The 23,336-nt window shown below is 48.4% G+C and overlaps 1 protein-coding gene across 1 annotated transcript; it reads left to right on the forward strand.

Annotated features, from left to right (window-relative positions):
- The first annotated feature begins 450 nt into the window (after positions 1–450).
- LOC147646301 (serine/threonine-protein kinase PAK 1-like) lies at positions 451–14,087 on the forward strand. The gene is made up of 12 exons (XM_086873653.1): positions 451–2,365; positions 2,808–2,939; positions 4,422–4,556; positions 4,829–5,706; positions 6,105–6,279; positions 7,750–7,813; positions 8,510–9,049; positions 9,642–9,759; positions 10,445–10,544; positions 11,009–11,205; positions 12,555–12,692; positions 13,809–14,087. The coding sequence occupies exons 7-12, from the start codon at positions 8,811–8,813 to the stop codon at positions 13,908–13,910; spliced, it is 894 nt and encodes a 297-aa protein (XP_086729779.1). The 5' UTR covers positions 451–2,365; positions 2,808–2,939; positions 4,422–4,556; positions 4,829–5,706; positions 6,105–6,279; positions 7,750–7,813; positions 8,510–8,810; the 3' UTR covers positions 13,911–14,087.
- Positions 14,088–23,336: the final 9,249 nt, after the last annotated feature.

Here is a 23,336-nt window from a genome sequence, read left to right on the forward strand (position 1 = left end):
ATAATATTTAGATTCATAGCTTACTCTATAAAATCACACAATCACAGATGAAAACTCTCCACCATCTCACTCAATACAGTTTTTTATTTACTTATGGCATATTCTTACTTGCAGCTATAGGAACATAAGCTTACGAATTCTCGACTCAACGTCTGTGAACCTTTAGCATTGCATGAACCCAAGCTCCTTCCAAGGCTGGAAATGAAACCCTTCAGTATCTGTGGAAGTTTCTGTCTTTCCATTTCCCACAGCCCACCAAAGGATTTGTGACCCTTTGTGACAGAGGAGAACCTGCCAGGCAATTTTGTGTTTGCTGTAGGGAAGGTTGGGTTGCTCTGCATCAATTCCCAGAGCAGCGCAGAGCATTGGCTTTGTGATGTCAGGGCATGGATGCCACCTTGTCGTGGTGACATCCCAAGGTTGCCTTGGTGCACGGAAGGCCTCAGGGTCAGAGCAGCTCTTGGGCTTGCTCAGTGCAGGAGCATCCTCCTGCTTGAGGCGTTTGTCAGTGGGCAGCTGCACACTGACAGGAGCCCTGTTTGTTTTTGTGGTGGAGCAGAGTGTGCAAACTGGCACAGCAGTGCTACAATGATGGAGCAGCTCGCTGTTGCAGTTTGCGCCATTTATGGCATTGGCTATGCCGGCTATTACCTCACCAACCTGGCACGTAAGTAGAGGTTTTCCCTGGCTGGAACCTGAGCTGGCTTTTGTAGGTCTCCCTGCTCTTTCTTAGTGACCGGGTTGCTATTGAAACACAAAGACCATGAGGATGCCCCTGGTTTGGTAAAGCTCCTGTCAACACCTTCAGCAAAACACGGGGTGTCTGTAGCCAGGGGGCTGCGAGCAGCATTTGCAGGGCTTCTGTTCCCTCCATGGGAGAGCCTGTGGCAGCAGAGTCTGGCATTTCCTCACTTTGCTGGCTCAATCTCTTGGGGTGACTTTACTTTTAAGATAGCTCTGAGAGCTCGGGAAGTTGAAACTGCTGGAGGCTGATGGGAGTTTTTTCTCCTGACTAATTCCTGGCCATGGGTGAGAATTGGCAGCGGTTTTAACTATTGAGAAGTGAGATCAACCTGTGAACACCACCTGAAGATGTGAGGCCGGGAATTTCTTGCTCTCTTTGGTTTCTGGCTTCTGACGAGGTCACAGGGCTCTGTCTCGGCCTCCTCCCCCCCTCCAGGTCGGACAAGGCTGCAGAGGGCGGGGTGGGGGGAGAAACAGAGCCGGCCAGCCTGACTTGGTTTGCAGTTTCTGCCACTGAACTGAAACCTGACACCATCAACATCTGCAGCTTTAGCAAGATTTTAACTCTTTTACTGCCTGCATGAGACTTCCAGATTAATCCTTTTTTTCCAGAGAGAGAGAGAGGGAGTGATCAACCATCTACCCATCAAAGAGAGTGAAGAAAAACATTAAATCGAGAGGGGGAAGAGAAATAAGGAGATGCTTTAATAAGCTGAAATATTTTTCTGTTAAAGCTATGGGCATGGACAGTAGTGTTCTGAAAAAAACTCCTTTAATTCATGACAGAGTATATTGGGAGGAATGGAGTGTTTCCAAGTGTGGATTTTGAGCAAATGATGAAGTAGTTGTGACACTGTGAGATGCTGGAACAGAGGGGGAGAAGTAATAGTTGAAGATTTGTGGCTTTTAAGAAGCAAAAAGAAAACTTCTGTTTCCAGGAGGCCTCACAAAAACAGATAAAGAGAACTTTTGCCTTTGAATAACTCAATCATAAAAATGACATCCCTAGACTCATGACCCATAACACACCTCAGAGTGATGGGAAATGGGAGGAGACAACTGATGGCAGATTTCCGGGCAGCTGGCATCAGAGAAATAGAAAGCTATGAAGAAAAATAGTTTTCATGTGAAAAACTCCATAGATAGCAGAAGAAGACTTCTGTTTCTCTACAAAGACTGATGAAAAGACTCTAGCAGGAATTGGGACTGTTGTAAACACCAAAGTTCCAAAGTTTTTTGTCTCCATGTTGTCATGTAAACAAGGGAATGGTTGGGTAGTGGGGGAGAAAAGGGTTGTTCTGGAAGTTTTATTCTGGTTTCTTATTCTTGTAGTTTTTGTCAATAAACTTTCTTTATTCCATTTAAGTTTTAAGCCTGTTTTGCTCTTGTTCTAATCCATATCTCACTGCAAGAAATAAGTAAGTTTTCTAGTGATTTTTTAGTTGCTGCTTTAAACCACACCAGTCAAGCAGGACACCTTTGAAAATGCAGACTGGGAGATCTTCTCAGATGCTGCTCTAAATAGGCCACGGTTCTCTCCAGTTTTCTCAAAGAATTTGGTTCCTTTTCCTTGCCCACTGCAGGTCATCTGAGCCGTGTGTTCAGAGGTGCCGATCCTGAGGTGAGTCAGAAAGGAACATTTGATGCTCCTGGTGTTTCAGAATTGTGCAGGGAACTGTGAGCTTGGCCTGTGGCAGCAGAGTGCAGAGGGCCAGCTGGGTGGGCTGAAAGAAGATCCATTTCCATGTTTACAACAGCAATAGCAAAGGCATTGTTGGCTATTTCCTAATTTTCCATTGCAGAGCTTTAAAAGAACTCAAAGCTCAGATTTGCAGAGTGAACGTTGATTGCTGATAGTAGCCAGGGTGAACTCTCTAATTCAGAACTATTTTCTGCCTGGCTGAATTAACCCATTTTAATTTAGTTGGAGAGACTTAGAATCCCATTGCTATCAAAGCTGATGATTTGTGCTTGGTAGAGCTGGTTGTAGAAATCGAGCTGAAGAGAAATAAGGTTCTAAATGATAGGAGCTGCCTGTCCCTAACTCCACCATCTGTCCACAGAGCCCAGAAGCAAGAGCAGACTCTGCTGTGGCTCCCTCTGCTCCTGGAGAAGAGGCCAAAGAGGAGCAAAATGAGCAAAAGGAGCACGAGCCTCCAGCTGTGGTCACAGCCCAGCCTGACCATGCCCAGACAGTAAGTGCCAGTGCTGGGTGCTGCTGTCTTTAGTGCAAGGCAGAGCTGCAAGTTTCTGAGCAGCCAGCACTTGCTGTTGCTGGCTGAGGATGCTGAGTGCTGGAGTCCTGCCAGCACCCAGCCATTCCCCCATCCTGTGGCAGCTGGAAATTGGGCTTTGAGCCGTCGTGCTGAGGCCCCAAAGCGCTGCTGCCTGCGGGTGAGCAGCTGGCTGCTTGGCTCAGGGAAGCTCTGTCTCTTGGCTTCTGCCAAGCCATGGCCAAGGGCTCACACGGCATTTCTGGGGCTCACAGGGCTTGCTTTGTTTGCTGTCCCTTTTTGGAAACCTCTGGATGAACTGGAGAATTGTTCTGCAGTTTTCTGGAGTAATTCTTCACTTCTGCAGAGTCTTTTAGGCCACCTGTCTTTTGGCTTTTGATAAGCTGCAAGGAGATGATTGTGTTGTCCATGAAGCTGTGGCCGGCCATTCTTGTCCTGTGTGGCCAAAGAAACAAACTGTGTAGTTCTGAACCCTTCTTCTGAGGCAAAATCCACAAGTGGCAAGTTTCTCTTGATACGTTTTGTGGTGAAGTCTGCAGCTTTGGAAACTGCATTGGAGCCTAGTGTGGGGGCAAAGCTGCAAGTACTTGAGTGCTGTCTTGTGTTGCTAAGAACCCCTTTAGAGATGGTTGTTTTTTCTCCTCAGAGCTGTTTTCCTCCTCCTGCCTCTTCTGTCCTGACACTCCCTGTTTAACCTATAAATTTCTGCCTGTCCTACTGAGGTGGGACAATTCCATGGTTTAGGTGGTTTTTGGTGACTTTGGTCATACATGCATTACATGACCCATGGCTTCCTTCACTGGCATCCCTAGGGGTGTGTCAATTAATTTGTTGGTGGGGCCTTTTGAGGATCTCTGTCAGTGCCACTCAGAATTCTCAGCTGACAAAAGAGGGAGGAGAAACACCTTGGTCCTCTTCCATATCCTGAGGTGGCCATAGAGGCTCTCTGACCTGCAGCAGAGGATCCAATTGCACACATCCTTGTCTCCTGAATGAGCAGGATTTCTAACAAGAGTGTAGATGTCAGAAGGGCAGGAGTGGCAGGGCAGGCCTGAAAAGAACATGAACTCCAGCAGTGTCTCTCCCAAGGGCTGAGCTCACCCAGGAAGCCCCTGCAGAGCCAGGATGGAGCTGTGGGACAGGGCTGGCTGTCAGTCACTAGGGAGAGACAAGCAGGACACAGCAGAAGGGGAAGGAGGCCCTTGAGAAATGCCCCACATTTCCTGTCAGCTGTCCAAGAGTCTGTTGGAGATTCAGTGCCAGATGGGCCCTGATTGCACTGCCAGGGTCACTTTGGAATCTGTGCTTCCCCACGGGCAGAGAACAAGGCAGGAGAGCAGCAGCACAGAGCTTTGGGAACGTGGGAGCCCATCAGCCTTTGAGTCTTGGTCCACAAATGTTGGATGAGAAGTTGAAGCCCATCTTCTCTTGCTTTCTCTGCAGGTCCTCCTAGAGAAAGAGCAGGAGCAGATTGTTTTATCAGGACGGCCGTGCCAGCCTGAGGGAGAGCTGTTCCCAGCCCAAGAGCAGGAAGAGCAGCTGGGGCAGCAGGTGGAAGAGCCACTGGAGAATGGCCAGGTAAGGCTGACTCAGCAGGGGACAGAGTGAAGGGCAGGAAGAGTGGCATAAAACGCAGCTCTTGGGACTGAACAGGCCACGAGTGCCAGAGGCCCTGAAAGCAAAGAGCCTCTGCAGAGATCAGCAGCGGGACAGGAGGTTACAGTGGAAGCAGAGGTGGGTAGGGAAGCAGAAAGAAGTGACTGAATGAGTGTGATTTTGAGGCTGAAACTGAGGAAGAAGCTGAGCCTGATGGCAGCTCCCAGGCACTTGCTCTCCATTTGTGTGTACAGAACATCGAGGCAGAGCCCCGGGCAGAGCTGCCTGAAGCTCCGAGGGCCATCATGGCAGTGAAGAGGAGGCCTGAGGAAGACAGAAGCATCGAAGAGGAGATGAATCTCCCCTGGCAGAGAGGAAATCAACAGAACCAGGTGCTTGAAAGTGTGGCCGACACTCCACTCATGGACATTCCTCTCTGTCATTCTTCACAGGCCTCCGAGGAGGAGCTTCTGGCAGAGCTGCAGGAAGCTGAGGCTAGGATCAGGGAAAGGGAGAACAGGCTGGAGGAAGAAAGAAGAATCATCGAAGAGAAATTCCATCTCCTCGTTCAGCAGCAAGAGGCTCTAGAAAATCGAGTGAGTGAAAGAGCGATAGGCACAGCAGTCACTGCAGTCTGGTGCTTTCTGCCCTTCTTGCCTTTCCTCTGCAGAGCAGCAGGGGGCTGGGCTGATGCCTCTCAGTGCCATCCTGCTGTAGTGTCTATCCCAGCTGCTTGGAAGGACATTTCCTGCTGTGCTCAATCTCAGCTGCTGCCCTGGACAGTGGCACCAGTCATTTGCCCCTTTTGCCAGCACTCATCTCAAGGGATTCCTGCTGGCCTGCTCCTGCTCTCCTTGTTTCTTCAGGGCTTTTTGCAAGTGAACACAGTCCCCCAGACAGATTTGGAATACAAGCTGCAAGCTGTCTGTATCCCTTGGTGAATCTGCTGCTGTCCTGCTCCTTCCCTTTGCTCACAGTCAATGAGCCTTGGCACACAGGGACAAGCTGTGGTCTCTGACTGCTTTGTTCTCTTTGACTTGAGGTGGACGTGTTGATATCTCACCTGGCAGCCTGCGAAGGCTTCCAGCAAATGCCGGCTGATGAAGAGCCCCAAGGTCGGCGGCAGGCACAGGTACTGTCCCAAGCACAAGTGCTGCAGGCTGAGCACCTTCTGAAGATGGTGCAGGAAAAGAGGACTGAGGGGGAGGAGCTCCAACATTGGAACAAGGAGCTGCAAATGTGTCTGCAGCCCTTGGAGGGGGAAAGGGATCCTTGGGAGGAAGTGGAATGGTCGTTGTTGCAGTCATCCTTCAGAAAATCCAGGAAAATGGAATATGAAACTGGCCATCAACTTGATTAAAACCAACCTTGGGTTTTGACCATTTGGTTCCAGAAGTGGGCATCCAAAAATCCAGTTGATGAGCTTTGCATGTGGCTAACAGCAACTTCCTAAGTGCTTGCATTTGAAAAGGGAACTCGGGGTAATCTCTGCAAGCCAGCTTTCTGACACAAACTCCTTTCTTCTCGCAGATCTACACAGGCTCTTCCATTCCATCTGCTGCAGCAGCAGCAGCAGCAGCAGCATCTAAAGGAGCCTTTGTTGCCCAAGCTGAGCAGTGGAGCCGGGGCAGTTTGTCCATTTCCAGCAGTGACACATCTGCTGCTCAGCTCCAGGAGAGCCTGGGAGACTTCGTGGAGCAACTGAGTACGTCTGGTGTATTTCTTGTCTGAGGGACAGTGTATTGTGTGCACGTGCCAGCAGAGCTGTAGCAAATGATCCTCCTCACTTCGGTGTCCCAGAGACATTTAGGACTCCCCACAGGAACTGCTGTGCTCTGAGGCAGCGAGAGAGCGCTCTGGCTGTTCCTGCTGCCTCTGAGGGCAGCTTGGACTGGCTTGGCTTTGCCTGGCATTCCCTTGCCACTAAAGGCAGAAGCAGGAATTGTTCTTGGATCAGCAGGAGGCTGTGGCACAGCAAATGATCTGTGCAAGTCCTGTGTGCTAGTGGCCAAACTGAACAGAATATTTGATTCCTAAATTCTCATTAGACTCCAGACTTCCCAGCACTTGTCAGAACCAAAAGACTTCAGAGATACTGATTGGTTTTGGGGTTTTGTCTTTTTGTTGTGGTTCCGTTTTTAGTTTTCAGTTTTTAGCCTTGTTTGGTTTTGCATTTAGGGGTTTTTGCTTTTTCTCCATCCTGAAAGAGCTGTTCTGCCCCATGTGTCTTACTGGTGTCATTTTTAGGACTGTTCTTATTGCCTCTACTACATCTACAAGGTTTTTATGAGAATGCTGTATTTTTGTCAGTGAGGACTCCTTTGAAACTACATCAGGTGACAGCAGAAACAGAGAGCAAGAGATGTTTTCATTGGGCCCACAATGAAGAAACAGATACTTGTATAACAATCTGTAATTAATATCCTAGTTTTATTCTTATAAAGATGTGTCCAAGAGACACATCGACGTGGTGTGATCAGATAAAACAGCACTGCAGGCATTTCTCAGGAGCGAGCCTGCAGCCCCTGTGCTGTGTATTCCTCAGATCCATGGCACTTTTTCATACCTGATTCCCAGCCATTCCCATGACTCTTAGAATCCTACCTATTGGCCCAAGCCCTGCTCAGATCAGTCTCTGGGAAAACACATCAAGCCCTTTGTGATTCTGCAGCACAACCCATTTAATCTGCTACTTGCCCATAACAGCTGCCAGTGCTGTGCTCTCAGAAAAGACCTGGTGGGGCTGAGAAAAGATCCCAGCTGATTTGGTGTCTACCTTCACCTGCTGGGACACAAAAGGGCCTTGATCTGCACCTGGCTGTGTCTGATCTCCAAGGCAATGCTGTTGTGTCCTGAACAGGGGCCACAGCTTGTCAGGGGCTCAGGCTGGCTGTGTCTTCTTGCCATTGCTTGTCAGTGCTCATGCTTGGCCTTTGCCAGCCTTGTGCTGTGCCCTGCTGTGCTCTCTGTGCTTCATTTCCTTCCAAGGACTGGACAAAATCAGTCTCTCTGCTGCCCATTTGTACTGCACAACTGCCTGTCTTGTTGCTGCTGTGCTTGCTGCCCAGCTGACCACAGAGGGTTCAGAGCCCCAGACAGCGGGGCTGCCTTTGGCATCTCCTGCAAGTTGGGATCTCTGCCTGAAAGTCAGCATCTTGCATTTTGTTTCCCTCAGGGAGAATGGTGAACAACGAAAATCCCATCACAAAATACATTGAACTGGAAAGTCTTGGCAGCGGGTGAGTCCAACCACAGTCACTTCTACACAGCCATGGGCCAGGGGTTTCACTGGGGGAATATCCATCAAGTGGGAAGTCAGACAAGTTGTCCACATGTTTAGGCAGCGGGCTTAGTCTGCCCCATCTCTCAGTACTGGCCAGAATTTGTCAAGTGTGCTCAGAAGGCATTGTCAAAGACATCTCCATGCTGCCAAGGTCTTGCCTGCAGCAAGGAACAGAACCTGGGAAATCTGCTTGTCTCTCAAGTGTGGGACAGCTCAGGATTCATTTCCTTCGCATTTTGGGATGTCTCCAAATCATCTGGCCACACTAATGAAAGGAGAAGAATCTTGCTTGCCTGAAAGCATAACCTACCTCCTATGAGAGCTGTCAGATAACAGTTCTCAGGAACATTTCTCTCCAAGAGTTTGCTAAAGGAAATACTCCATGCTCAGGATTAGAATTGCACAGTTTAGAAGCTGATAGCCGAGATGAAGGAATAAGCTGCCTTTTGGAGCTGAGGCAGTAAAGCCCAAGGCTTCAGGAACAGGCACAGTGCCCAGGCACTTGAGGGGAAAATGCATCATCTGCCTTCTGGCAGACCCCTCCTGCAACCTGCAGCTTTTAGGCATTTACAGCAGAGCTCTCCTGTCTGGACTGGCTTCCACTGCAAGATCTAAATGGCTTCTCCTTTCTTTGCTGCTGTTTTGTTTCTAGGGGTTTTGGAGAGGTTTCCAGAGCACTTGACATTGCAACAGGAGGAGAGGTAAATGTCAACAGCCCCTGCAGCCTCTGCTGCTCTCCAGGCCTTTCCCCACTGCTGACAGCTGTGGCTGGAGCTTTGAGGAGAGCTGTGCTGAAAAGGCACAAGAAGCACAGACTGGAGCCAGCCTGCAAATTGCACTTGGAACAGGCTTTGTGGACAAGGCAAATCGCCAGTGGCCACATGTCCTGTAACTGACCCCCAAGGGAGCAGAGAAATGGGCTGTTGGAATGTCACTTCCTAATTACTCCAGTGATGAGGTCTAATCACAAGGCACTTTGGCACAGCTTGGCTGTGCCATTCCAAAATCACTTGCTCCATGTGTGTTGTGGTCTCATGCTACCAATTTTCTCCAATTACTCCTTTTCAATGTCATTTGAGGTGGCCATAAAGAAAATAAATGTGCAAGGAGTGAGTAGGAAGATACTAACCATGAATGAAATCAGGATCATGGAGAGTAATAGGAGTCCCAGGATCGTGAATTACTTAGCCAGGTGAGTGGTCACGGTCCTATCCCTTGAATGTTTGTTTACATACTACAAGCATGAGAGCCTAAAAACCCACTTTGGTCCATGGCAGGAAATAGAGCTGTTAATGATTATTTCTCTACTTATCTCCAATGGATGGGAAGAGACTGCATTTTGTCTGCATGAATCCACCCTGGCAAATGCAGACTGAAAATTGTCCAAAAACCTGCATCAGCCCTATCTTAAGAATTCAATACCTTCTAAGTTCATTGCCTCCACAGTTCTTTGGGCTTGAGTTTTTCAAGTTTCTTAAATGCTGATGAACCATCCAAGAGAGGATTGCCCTTGCATTGTTGCCCCTCTTTTCCATTGCTGTGCATGCCAGGAAGACTAGGTGCTTATTTCCAGAAATGCCATGCGTGACAGGTTTTTTATCTGGGCTCTTCCTAAACTGCCTTTCTCCTTGAGACAGCACAGACTGCAAACACTGCACAGCCTAGAGGCAATGTCTATGCCTTTACTTCTGCCCTTGTCTCCAAGGGACCCAGAAACAAGACTCAAGCAAAAAACCAACCTAGCCGTGCATGTTCACCTGCATGGCCTTGTTTCCTTTTTTCAGCTACCTTGTGCATGAGGAACTCTGGCTGGTGATGGAGTACATGGACGGAGGCACTCTGAGAGATCTCATCGACGAGATTCAAATGTCTGAAGGAGAGATTGCAGCTGTCAGTCGGGAGGTCAGGGATCCCATCTGTGCTTCCAAGGCCTTGAGCTGCATTGTCTGGGAAACAGGGGCTCAGAAGGGGAGTGATTTCATGGGCCAAGCTTGGTTTCTGTGCTGCTGCTCGGCTATGGGCAAGCAAGAGCATCTCAAGGGAACTGTCTGCCAGTGCCCCTACACTCCCTGGACTCACTTCCTGTACTCTTATCCCCTGCTCTTGTATTCTAGCTCTGTCTCTTCCATTGGCATTTGCACTTCTCCACCTTGCCTAGCTGAACTTTTGCCTGTCTGCACTACGTTCCTTGGCTCTAAAGCAAAGGTGTGCTGGGAGGATTTGAAACCAACAGGAAAGAAACAAAGAGAGACTAATTTCTTTTATTCCTCAGCTGAAAAGGATAGTAGTGCAGCCCAAATGCTGTTTGCTTCTGAGCACATGCACTGCAGCTGCAGTCACCCTGGCTGCTTTGCAGGGGACAGTCTACAACAGCAGTTGCTGGTGCTCTTTCAAAAGCTGACATGCCTTTCCTGAGAAAGGTGCTGCTCTGCTACTGTGGGAGCAGCAGGCTCTCGCTCTCAATGGCGCTGTGTTCTGCCATTCCTCCCCATTCCCCTGCAAAGGGAACCTTCCACAGCTGTTCCTTGCTTGTGCGATGAACTCACAGCACTACTTTTTGCCCCCCTGGTTCTCTTTTCTCTCTCAGTGCCTGCAAGGACTGGATTTTCTTCACTCCAACCACGTGATCCATCGAGATGTCAAGAGCAACAACATCCTTCTCAGAACCGACGGCTCTGTCAAGCTGGGTCAGTGTATTCTTGCTCAGCTTCAGCCTTCCAGGAATGGGGGGTGTGGGGCTGCTTTCAGTGACTGCCAGCTCCCCAAAAATGCTGCTGCTGGCAGTGCAGGGGTCCCCCCTGCTGTGGGCTGAAGGCACAGTTGCAGGGTGCACACAGCTATGACAAGGAACCACAAGCAGCCAAGAGTGCTATTGCTCTGTGTGTGTCTGTGTGTGTTCCTTCCAGAGGGAGGGAGCTGCAATCTAAACCTTCAGGGGAACAAAAGGCACTGCTGGAGGAAGTGTAAAAAATGGGGGGATGTTTGAAGTAGCCAATTCATATTTCCTTGGCTAAAGCCCTAAGGAAAGAGAGCAGGGAGTGTTGTCCAGGAAATTCAACTGCACATTCTCAAACTTCCACTGTGGAATTCTCTGGCTTGGCTTCCTAATTGACAGTATGAAAATTAAAAGAGTATTTTGCTTTCTCCTCAGCTGATTTTGGCCTTTCTGCTCAGCTCACCCCTGAGCAAAATCAGCGGTGCTCGGTGACCGGGACTCCTTGGTGGATGGCACCTGAAGTGGTGAAGTGTCAACCATATGGCCCCAAAGTGGACGTGTGGTCTTTTGGAATTGTGGCAATTGAAATGGCCGAACAAAAAACTCCTTATGACAGTTTCACTGCTCGATCGGTAAGGAGCAAATACTCTCTGATCCCGCTGTCTTTCTCACCTGTCCCGTGTTCTCTGCTCACTGCACAAAATCCCATGGCCATCTGCTGGAAGTACTTCCACCAAGGCCCCTTCTACAAATGGCCCTGCAGCACATCAGCATCTGCTGGAGCTTTGATTGCAGCAGGGGGGGAACTCAAGCCTTACCTCGCCCAAACCATCTCCATTCTCAGGCAGCATTTTGCTTTGCCTTAGAAGTTGTTCCAGCTCTTTTGGCTGTGTAGATGGCCCCAAGAATAGGAAACAAGCATCTCAGAGCTGCTGTTATCTTTCCAGAAATGAAGCAAAGAAACTCAAAGCAAACCAAGTTTCTAAAACAGTGCTTTTGAGAGAAGAAGTGCAGCCCCATTCTTCTCACAGGGAAACTTGCCTGAAACCTGGAGATGAGGCTGTAAAGCCAGAGTCTCTTCTGCTTCTTGTGCAGTGCTGCTGAGACACTCAGTGACCACCTTCTTTCCTAACCCAAGCCACTTTCTCCATATCACCAAGCTGGAGCCTGGTGACGGGGAGAGCCTGCCAAAACCTCCTGTTTGTTTCCTGGCACTTTCTGGGATGGGCACAGCGTTAATGCATTGACTTGAGAATCCAACGAGCACAGGCTTACCACAGGGATGACACTTCTGATTTCACCATGAATATTTTCCTTTTGCCACCTAAGGGAACCTGAAATTTTCAGAGTGCTGAGAGACAGAGCTGCAGGTGGCTCCTGTGTGCCCAAACAGGCATTTTCAACCCAATACATTTGTGGAGGCATCTTAATGTGTCTGTGTTGAAAATGAGATTCCAAAGGTTTGTTTCCTTCCCTGAGGAACACCTGCTGCATTTCCTTTCTTTTCTTCCAATTACCATCATTTTCAAGAACAAGACAAAAAGCCTGATGAGTTTTGTTTTATGGCAGCTGTGCTTAAGGGACCAACAAGCACTGCAGAGATTCTTTTCATGTAAGAATCCTTGGAATAGTAGAGTTACTTAGAATAGCAAAATCCCTCTTCCAAAAAGGCTGCCAAGCTGCTGGGAATCCTCCGAGAAGGAAATATGTATTTGCTGATGTAGTTGCCACTAACTAGAGCAGGCAATGAAATCAGCTGCCAAGGCAAGATCTGCTGGATGTTGGCAAAGCTGTGGCTTTGGGGCTTGGGTTTTTTCATGATACAGGAAAGTCGTCATCCAAATGCTACAGGAAAGTCATGTCTGCCTCTCTGCCAGGGCAAAAACTGCCACTGCAGAGTGGAGCTGAAACAATGGGCTCTGGGAGAGCAGTTCCAGATGGGAAAGAAGCAGGTGGAGCCTTGTGTTTCCTTTTTCTCCAGGCTAAATTCCACATAGCCACAGAAGGGAGCCCACAGCTGCGGCAGCCCGAGCAATTCTCGCCTTTGCTGCGTGACTTCCTGAGCTGCTGCCTGCAGAAAGGCGAGGCGCAGCGCTGGTCTGCCAAGGAGCTGCTGCAGGTAAAATGCCAAAAGGGCTGCAGGTGAAACAGTGTCCCAGGGATGGGCTCCTCCTCCACTGAAATCCAAGGCATCAGATGAGCCCCCATCCTCCTCACTTCCAACCTTGGTGCTGTTCAGCTGACAGTGGGGAGCAATCCTAGACTGGGCTGGGCTGACAGGGAGTGCTGGGTTTTAGCGCTGGCTAAAATCACCAGGGCACTTACTCATTTCTTGCTGGGAGCTATGGATTAGGAGAAGGGCAAAACAGGCTTCAAACTTCAAAGGAATAACAAATTTTATTAGCAGGCCCACAAGAATAAGAAAGGTCTCATCTGTGCAGTGAAAGGGTTCAATCTCACCCAGGTCATGGCAGTCACGGTGTTGGATTTCAGGCTGTGCTGGGCCCCTCTCTCTGCCCGGGAGCCGCTGGGAGGGGAGGCTCGGCCTGGAGCCGTCGCTGCACGCCGGGGAGAGGGTTTAGTGTGGGCAAGATGTCAGCAGCCGTGGCCTGGCCCAGCCTGGGGCCGGGGTCCCGCAGCCTCCATCCCCCGCCCGGGAGCCGCTGGGCTCTGGCCCGGCCTCCCCCAGGAGCACAGGCCGTGGGCGAGCAGGGCCGGCCTCACCAGAGCTCTGTTACCTTCGGGCTCCGGAAGCAAAGAGGGCCAGTGCCTGGGCTGGTGGTTTTCAAAATGTGTATCATCACAGAGGCGCATCTCATTTCTAAATGGTGCAAAATGTTGTCAGTTCTCAGAACTAGCCAGCCATTGGCCTGTCTCAGGCACAGGGGAAGCTCCCAGCAGCTTCTCTCAAAGAAATCACTTCCGTGCGGGGTTTCTTACTTCTTTCCCTAAATGTCAATTCATCTCAAACTAACACACAGGGACATGGAAAGGTCATCTAGTCTGTGTCCTGCAATGAGCAGAGACATCTTTCAAGAGATCAGGATACTCACACCTCAGATATTTCCAGGGATGGGCCACCTACCAGCTCTTGGGGCAACCTGTGCCACTCTTGCCCCATGCCCCTGACCTACTCTGACTCAATCCCCTTTCCATTTAAAAAGTATTCCCCTGCCTTTGAAGCTCTTAGATTGGAAAATCATGCTTTCTTGTTGTTTTCATTTCCTTTCTGCAGCATCAATTTATAACATCGGCCATGCCTGGGTCCAGCCTGGCACCTCTCATCGTTGCAGTAAAGAAGTGGAAGGAGGAGGCAGGAATGCAACAATTAATTTAGAACTGTCTTCTCCATGGCCAACTTAGAGTAGGATTATGGAGTAGGATTGCAGAGTAGGATTGCAGAGTAGGATTGTAGAGTAGGATTATAGAGTAGGATTGTAGTGCAGGATGGTAGTGTAGGTTTGTAGTGTAGGATTGTAGAGTAGGATTTTAAATAAAATTTCTAAAATCTCAACTCCTTTGGAACATTTCTCTCCTTCTGACCCTGTGAGAAAGCTCAACATTTCCTTCTGAATTGTCAGTTTTTTCTTAGAGGTGGAAAGTGACATTGATGGCTTCTTTGGTACAGTTTGTAAGGGGGGAAGGCTCCTCTTCATTCATCCTCTCCAGACCACACTGCCTTTGGAATATGGCCAACTGGCCAAGTTTTTCCCAGCTGTGGCATTTCTATTTGAGGCAGAAACAGCAATGGCATTTGCAGGAAAAACCAAAGGAGGAGCGGTGCAACACAAACATCCTGTGCAAATGCAGGTTGTGCAGATGTGACTCGAGAGTATTTGGGTTCCTGCCACTTGGATTTGTATCCCTAAGAGAAATCTCTTTGGCTGGAGGAGAGTCTGGCTGAAGACAGAAAGCAGAAAGAGCAGTGAGGGTGCTGTGCAAGGTCTCCTGTGGTGCAGAGCTGTCAGCGCCTGTGAGGTGAGAGCGGGCCCGGCCTTGGCCAGGCTGGAGCCCCAGCAGAGCCCTGGCAGAGCCCGGAGAAGCCTGAGCCTCGGCACAGGCAGGCTGGAAGGAGGCCCTTGGAGCTGCAAGAGGCAGCAGCCTGGCCCTGGCTGCCTCTTGCTGGCCCCAGGCAAATCCTCCGCTCTCAGAGCCAAGCTGGCAGCTGGCTGCTCCTGAGGGGAAGCGGCGCCGTGCTGGGCACAGCACACACTGGTGCCATGGGCTGTCTGGAGTCTGCACAGGACGAGAGAAAGGCAAAGAGCAGCCCAGGGCTGCTGCCCTGCCTGACCATTGCTGCTCTTCTGCCGCCTGCCCTGGAACTCCTGGCAATGGTCAGCAGTGTGTGCAGCACTCTGGGCACAGGGGGAGGGAGCCGGGCTGCTCCGCAGGCTCCAGCACAGGGCATTGTCCTTCAGGCACGGCATTTCTGCCAGGGGAACCGAGGCCAGCGTGAGGCACTGACAGCAAGTCAGGGCACATCTGCACGAGCCAGTGCCTCACACAGCTCTGGGACCAAGCGCCTGCAATCCTGGAGCTCTGCACTGAGCCACAGCAAAGGTGTGAAATGCAGAGGGTTTTGCAGAAATATTCAGGGGTACCAGGCCAGCCTGCTTGGTGCTCTCTGGGGCACAGCAAGCACTGTGCAATGCAGCTCGGAGCTGCTGGCAGAGAGGGACTATGGGCATGTGCCTGAGGCTTGTTCTTGAGTAGTGATTTGGGAGGGAGCAGAAGGGTCTCAGTAGGCAATTTGTGTTTTCTTCATGAATTGCTGAATGAAAGACACAATGTGGCCTCACACAGCAAGAGAACTTGCAGAACTTACTGACCATAAGTTTGTGTTGAATTCCCAGAAAAGGAAAGTGTTGAAGTGTAACAAAAAGGCCTTTTGAGTTCAGGTAGCTCCTGAGCCTTCATCCAAAACAACCACCAGGAGGCTGACAACTACCTCATGCAGAGCCCTGCTGCAAGGGCTTCCACAATCATGGAATTAGAAAATATGAAGCTTAGGAAAGTAGAATGTGCCCATTAAGTTTAAAAAGTTTAAAAGCTTGTCCTGTGCAAAGAATGGACAAGTGAGTTTGTGGTGGAGCTTCCCCCTCACTCCTGGTGTTGAATAAACGAATCCCTGCTCTACAGGCCCTACACTATGGAGTACTGTTTTCTTGACTACTATTTGTGCATCATAATCACGCTATGCTTTTCATTGTCTTCTTAGAACCTTCCAGGCATAAAGTGAGTAAGACAGTGAGTTGTGTATTGATAGGGCCGAAGAAACATTTCCAAATGCCATCCTGGGAAAGGAAAGGACGTGAAACAGCGCTGGGGAAGAGCGTCCCTCGCACAGCCCTCAGAGCTGCCACAATGCACACGATGCCGGCCGGGGCTGAGGCTGTGCCACCATGCACAAGATGGCGGCCGGGGCTGAGGCTGTGCCACCGTGCACAAGATGGCGGCCGGGGCTGAGGCTGTGCCACCGTGCACAAGATGCCGGCCGGGGCTGAGGCTGTGCCACCGTGCACAAGATGCCGGCCGGGGCTGAGGCTGTGCCACCGTGCACAAGATGGCGGCCGGGGCTGAGGCTGTGCCACCGTGCACAAGATGGCGGACGGGGCTGAGGCTGTGCCACCGTGCACAAGATGGCGGCCGGGGCTGAGGCTGTGCCACCGTGCACAAGATGCCGGCCGGGGCTGAGGCTGTGCCTCTCAGAGCGCTCTGCAGCCTCTGCCAGCCCAGCCCCAGCCCCGGAGCAGCGCAGGGCGGGCAGAGCCCCCTTCCAGCCGTCTGCTTCAATGGACATTGACAGACACCCGGGCCACGCACACAGGCTGACACCTTTGCTCTGTGCACACAAACATGTACCACACACTTGGGAACCTCGGCTGGCAGCATTTTAAGGTGAAAATACAAAGAAACTCCAGGGTTTGAAGGTTTTCAAATAGAATATTTCATTTGCCAATGTTATATATGCAACGGCAGATTAAAGATTAACAAAGATTAATTTATTATAAATTAATAAAGCAACAAACAGCGAGGAAAAAACCACAATAAATGGACAGTGCAGCGCTGGGTGGACAGGGTCTATACGCAAGGTATAGGTGTTCCCAAATCCACGTCTGAGGGTTCTCTGGCCTGGGTTTTTATAGGGATTTTATGTCCCCAGGCTAGAATTCCAACCAGTTTCCATTCACCAAATGTCCCTGATTGTCTGCTGAATGGATTTCCTGGCCTAGAACATTGAGTCAGTAAGTATCCGGGCAGAGTCTCCTCAAATGCAAAGTGAGTCTGTATGTATTTTAACATATTTCATCACAGCAGGATTGAGAGATCCGGGCTAGCACCGATGGATATCTCGGAGGAGTAGTCTCTTCTTTGTCTTTCTTGATTGAGTTTCTGTAGTATGGGTTTGGCGGGTGTGGTGTTCGATTCTGGCAACGACCATTTTCCTGAGGCTCGTCCCTTTTGTCTTGCTTGATGGTCTTCGGCCGAAATCGGCCGGGCGTTGCCTTTCTCTGGAGGTAGACTTTTAGGCTGTTTCTTTTGTTTCTATGATGGCCTGTGTCCTGTCCTTTCCTCCAAGTTGATGAGTCTGCTGAAACCTGTTATCTGGGGGGGTTCTTTTGCAATCCGTGATTTTTGGAAGAGGAATTCTACCTCGACCGGGAGGAGAATTCCTTATTCCATACTTTCATTTAGTTATAATTATACATACTTTATTTAAACTTCTTATTTCCGAATTTTTATTTACCCAATTCTTTATTACAGTCCCCCACCTAATAATTTGAACATATTAAAAATTCGTGTTTTCATACTTTTTCAGAGGAATATCAGGTTAAATAATGTCGTTTTCCTCTTGGTCTAACTCTTCTATATTTTCTGTGGACAACATATGTTTATTTTCAAATTCCCTCAATGCCTTAACCGCATTTCTATTCTCTTTTTCTTCTTCTAACTTCATGATTTTTGAAAGAAGGGTAGTGTTTCCTTGTGCCTTTTCTGGGTCTATTGGGAGAGAGGCAATCTGCATTCCTTGAACGACAGAATGTATCAGTCTGATCAGACAAGGAATTAGGCAGGGTAGGAAGATGACTCCGGCAATTGAACATCCTATAAAGAATACTAGCTTTTTCCACCATGCCCCTTGCCCAAAAATTTGATCCCACCAAGAGGCTTGTAAAATCGAATTCCACTTCTGGACGGGTACATGGGCTACTTTCTTTATTTCAGCAGCTAGACCCTTTATAGTTTCTCCGAAGTCATCTATCTCCATGCAACACTCTGACTCGTTATATCTGCCACACACTCCTCCCTCCTCAGCTAGCAAATAGTCGAGAGCGAGTCTGTTTTGGTAGACAAAGGCTCTCATCTGAGAATGATGTTTTGCTAGGAGTTCCAGGGCTTCTGAAGTGTGGTTTGAAACAACTTCTACCACAGCCTGTAACCTAATGAGCCGATTGAGGAGGTAGATTGGGGTCCTGTATCCCCAGCTGCCATCATTTGCCCATGTTGCCGGTCCATAATATTGTATGATTCTTTCGGCGGGCCATTCCTCCCCCTTCCACTGGTGGTTACCTCCGGCTATTGGTAGTTCCCGTTTCAATTCCCTCTTTTGTCGGGCTAGGGTTTCAAAGAGGGGAGCACCTAAAGACCTGCTTTCATCTTTAGATAGTGTAAAGAAGAAAGGCCGAATTATTCCGAGTGTGCATGACCCTTTCCAATTTCTGGGCAATTCACTGTATGCTTTCTTTCCGCATATCCAGTAAATCCCATCCGGTGCCTTCCAATCTCTGTTAAGTTTTGCCGGGTCCTCCCAATATTCCCTCAGGCCGAGAAAGGCATGGAAGGGATTCGCCCCGTCCTGTTTGTTCCAACATAAACCAATTAGATCTATCCATTCACAATTATTTTCCCGAGATTGGCTCCAATAGCCCTCGGGTGATTCCGGCTGCCAAATTTTTGTCTTTTTATCTGAATTTACCGAGAGAGTTTTTACACACGGGGTGTAACCAACTAGCTCGGTGAATTCCCTTCCTTCCCGACTGACACAAAAGGTTCCAATGATTCTTTTATCAATCACCCACCCCTCTGGTCGCCGGGTTGTTTTGGATAATTTTAATCCCGTCCACTTAAGCAATTGTTCTGGGGTCAATCCTTCTCCCTTCCATGGCCATCTTTCGGCTGATTTCAGGCCACCACATATCCAATAATTAGTCAATCCCAATTTGGTAGCTATTTCCTGCATCAGATCTATGAATAGATTCTGATTAGGGCTAGGTAGCTTCCAATTATCGTATTGTTTTTCTAGTTGTTCGTATTGCTCACTGAGAGAGTTTAACCTCTCTTGTTCGAGTCTTTTTTTCTTATTTTCCATTTCCTGCCTTTTTAGTTCAAGAGTTAATTGTTTTATTTTATTTTCAGGGTCTGAACCATCCTCATCTTTTGCGAAACAGATCACCTGATCAAACTGCAGACACACTCTATCATCGTCATTTTTCAGTAAATCCAAAACTATCGGTTCATTACTGAATGACACTTTCGTTTCATGTTTCAGGTTCTTCCCTTCCCAGTACAATTTCCCCCCCATGGCACAATATTTTAAGTTTGCTTTATTGTAACACAAGGGGTTGACTCTGTGGTACGCAATGAACGTCGACTGTTTCTTTCCTCCAATCCAGACAGTTTTATTACACTGCCCGCAGACCGAGATTGGGGAAACCCCTCCTATATCTCTCTTACTTCGTAGATGGGTCGCTTGGACCTCTTTTTCCCCTGTGTTATGGGGTTGCCTTTTTCCAGTACCTATCCCCGGGATGGAGCACCAAATTTTTCCTTCCAGCTTACACAGGTCCATTTGGGTACCGTTTGCCCAACATTCTCCTGCGTGCAATTCCGGAGGGCAGGCGATCCATGGCTCGGTTCGCGAGGCAGTTTGGCACTGCTCACACTTCCCCAGGGAGGTCGTCCCCGGAGGCGCCTCGGGGCCCGTTCTCTCGGTCCAGCACATGGCTAGGTTCAGGATCGTCAGGATTCCCCACAATCGCATCCCTCTGCCATTCCCTCCGCCCGTACAAGAACATACGGCGGGGATAACCATCTTCTCGGCAGCAAGGACTGTCTTCAGGGGCCCTTGATGTTCTGATGGCAAACCTCCTTTTAAAGGTTGCCCACCGAGATGCCTTGATCGTGCCGCTCCTGCACGGTACCTTTACGTTTCGGCGGCACTCTATTATTAGAGGTTCCGCTTTACAGTCCAAATGGCCTCGTAATCCTTTTTGAAAAAATCGGAACCACTCAGGAGAGTCGAGTTCCAAGATACCCACCCGGGTAGCAAGTGCTAGAAAAAGGTTGGTCTGTTCTAATTCCTCTTTGTAACACGCGGCACACAACCCTCTTGGTTTTTGCCCTCCCAAACAATGAGTCACCCACATTTGTTTACAATATGCACACTTAAAATGTACAAAAGGAAAACAATAACATTCAAAATAGGTGCAACTTATCCTGTCTTCGTTGCTCATTTGTTGTTCCGCTGAAGCCTGATTTTCAATTCTCCCGGAGGGGTTGCAATTTTCCACTCGGGGGAGTCGCGAACCGAAACTTTCTTCACTCGGGAAGAGTGTGTCCAGCCCTTTTCAGCCGTACGCACCACGGTGTCTGTAGTCAGGAGGACGAGGAAAGGTCCTTCCCAGTGAGGACTGAGGGGTTGCTCTTTCCACACTTTGATCAGTACCTTGTCCCCTGGTTGAATTTGGTGGATCGGAAATCCCAATGTGCTGCTTTGAGGAATCAATCCTCTTCTCCTTAACTCCTGTAAGTTTTTATTTATAGAAATGAGATAAGGTTGGAGTTGAACATCCTCTGTTTGAAGATGTTCAACCGGCATACCATGCTTGTACGGCATTCCATACAACATTTCAAAGGGGGACAGCCCTGTTTCTGAGTTCGGCATGGTTCTTATATTCAACAATGCCAAGGGGAGACATTTGACCCAGGACATCTTTGTTTCAATTGTCAATTTGGATATTTGTGACTTCAATGTCTGATTCATCCTTTCCACTTGCCCCGAGCTCTGAGGGTGCCAAGGAGTATGATATTGCCACCTGATCCCTAACGCATCGGACAACTGTTTGATAATTTTTGAGGTGAAATGTGTACCCTGATCCGAATCAATATGGTCTATAATACCATATCTAGGAATTATTTCCTCCAGTAGAATTTTAGACACTGTTTGAGCCGTGGCCTTAGCTCTGGGAAAAGCCTCTACCCAGTGTGTCAATTTATCTACGATAACTAACAAATATTTATTTCTGCCAATTTTCGGTAATTCCGTGAAATCCACTTGGATTCTTTCGAATGGTCGATATGAGATTGGCCGACCTCCCCAATTGGTTTGCCGAAAATTCGCTCTGTTTACCTTTTGGCATATCACACATCCCTGTACCTCTTGTTTTGCAAGCTCGAAGATTCCCTTACACCCAAAGAATTTTAAAAATTGTTCAGCTAATGCCCTGGTTCCCCAATGGGTTTGTGCATGTAGTCTTTTGAGTATTCCTTTTGCTATCCCCTTCGGGACCAACTCCCTCCCGTCGGGTAACCACCATTTACCCTCTTTGAAATGTCCCCCTACCTTTTTGAAGTCTTCCTGCTCCTTTTCCGAAGGAAGCACTGAAACCTCTGGAGGTTCCCTTGGGGCTAGCTCAGAAATACTTACGGTCAACAATGCCGCTCTTTTCGCCTCTTTATCCGCTAAATTGTTTCCCCTTGTATGGAATTGTCGTCCGGTCTGGTGTCCTTTTACATGAACCACAGATACCTCCAGTGGCTCCCTGACCGCTTCTAAAATTTGTCTAATTATTTCCTCATGTACCAATCCTTTTCCTTTAGTGTTGATCAGACCCCTTTCTTCCCAAATTTTCCCGAAGGTATGCACTATCCCAAATGCATACCTCGAATCTGTATAGATGGTTCCCCTTTTTCCCTTCAAGCCTTTGAGGGCTTTTAGGAGAGCAAAGAGTTCACATGCCTGTGCTGACCAATTTGCTTTTAGGGGACCCGATTCTACAGTCTGTCCTGTTATACCATTTATGATGGCATAACCCGATTTACGTTTTCCCTCCATCATTCTCGAGGAACCATCGATAAACCATTTTTCTCCTCCTTCCAATTCCTGATCCTCCAGATCGGGTCTTACTTTAGTCTGTAATTCCACTGCTTCAATACAATTATGTAGTAGCTTTCCCGTTGGTTCCCGGTACAAAAATTGCGCAGGGTTTTGTGCAGAGGTTGTCCTTAATTCCAGTCCTGGCGAGCTGATTAACATGGCTTCATATTTCAGAAGCCTTGAATCAGTCAACCATTTCTCCGCTTTTTGTTGTAAGATATTTCTTACATCATGTGGAGTATAAACTATCAGGGGAGCTCCAAACGTTACCTTTTTGGCTTCCCCAACCAACAGTGCTACTGCCACAATTGCTTGCAGACACGTAGGCCAGCCCCGACTGACTGGATCTAGGATTTTGGACAAAAATCCTATGGGTTTCTTCTTTTCTGCCCATTCCTGGGTTAAAACTCCCTGTGCTGTTTGTCCACTTATGTCGACAAACAGTTGAAACTCTTTTCTGATGTCTGGTAATGTTAGAACTGGAGCAGTGACAAGGGCATTCTTTAGTTCTTGAAATTTAATTTCGTCTTGTCCTGTCCATTTTAATCGATCTGTATTTAGCCTTTCATACAGAAATTTCACCTTTTCACTGTATCCCTCAATCCACTGTCTGCAATATCCCATGAGCCCTAAAAATTGCCTAATTTGTCTCTTGGTTTGTGGGGCAGGAAGTTCAAGGATTCCCACCACCCTCTCGGGATCTAATTTCTTTTTCCCTTGTGATATCCAATGTCCAAGATATTTTACTTCGGGCTCGGTGAATTGCAACTTGGATTTAGACACTTTCAACCCCTTTTGTCCCAGAAAATTCAGCAGGGAAATGGTACATTTCTTCACCTGCTCTTCCGTGATCCCGGCGATTAGCAAATCGTCTACATATTGTAATAGTTTTGTCCCCTCCTCTGGAGTGAATTGAGTGAGTAGTTGCTCTAAGGCTTGTCCGAACAAGTTCGGAGATTCAACGAATCCTTGTGGAAGGACCGTCCACCGCAATTGCTGATTTCGATTGGTATCTGGGTCCTCCCACTGGAAAGCAAAAAAATTCCTACTCCCTTCATCCAGAGGACATGTCCAGAAAGCATCTTTTAAATCAATTACACTATACCATACATCCTCTGGTGAGAGTCTGTTTAGTAAAGTGTAAGGATTTGCTACCACCGGAAACCTGGTTCGGGTTCTAGCATTTACAGCTCTCAAGTCCTGAACCAATCGGAAGTTCCCATCGGCTTTCTTTACTGCCAGGATGGGGGTGTTATGTGGGGACATGCAGGGCTCGAGCGTGCCTCCTTTAAGCAGCTCGTCAATTATTAATTTCAAACCCTTCCTCCCTTCGGCTGGGATGGGGTATTGTCGGATCCTTATCGGATTCTCTGGATTTTCAATTTCAATATTGATGGGAGCAATATCTAATTTTCCCACTTCCCCCTTTGAGTGCCATACTCGGGGGTCAATTTCCTTTTCATCTTTTGAAGTTAAATGCAACACCTTCACTACTAATTCTGAATTTTTCACAATGATATTTATTCCTAAAGCTATGATCATGTCTCTTCCCAATAGATTGTAGTCGGCTTCTTCTACAAGCAACAAATTTCCTAAACATATCTT

This window comes from Cyanistes caeruleus, unplaced genomic scaffold (genome assembly GCF_971803275.1).
Source record: "Cyanistes caeruleus unplaced genomic scaffold, bCyaCae1.hap1.1 HAP1_SCAFFOLD_102, whole genome shotgun sequence".
Lineage (NCBI taxonomy): Eukaryota > Metazoa > Chordata > Aves > Passeriformes > Paridae > Cyanistes > Cyanistes caeruleus.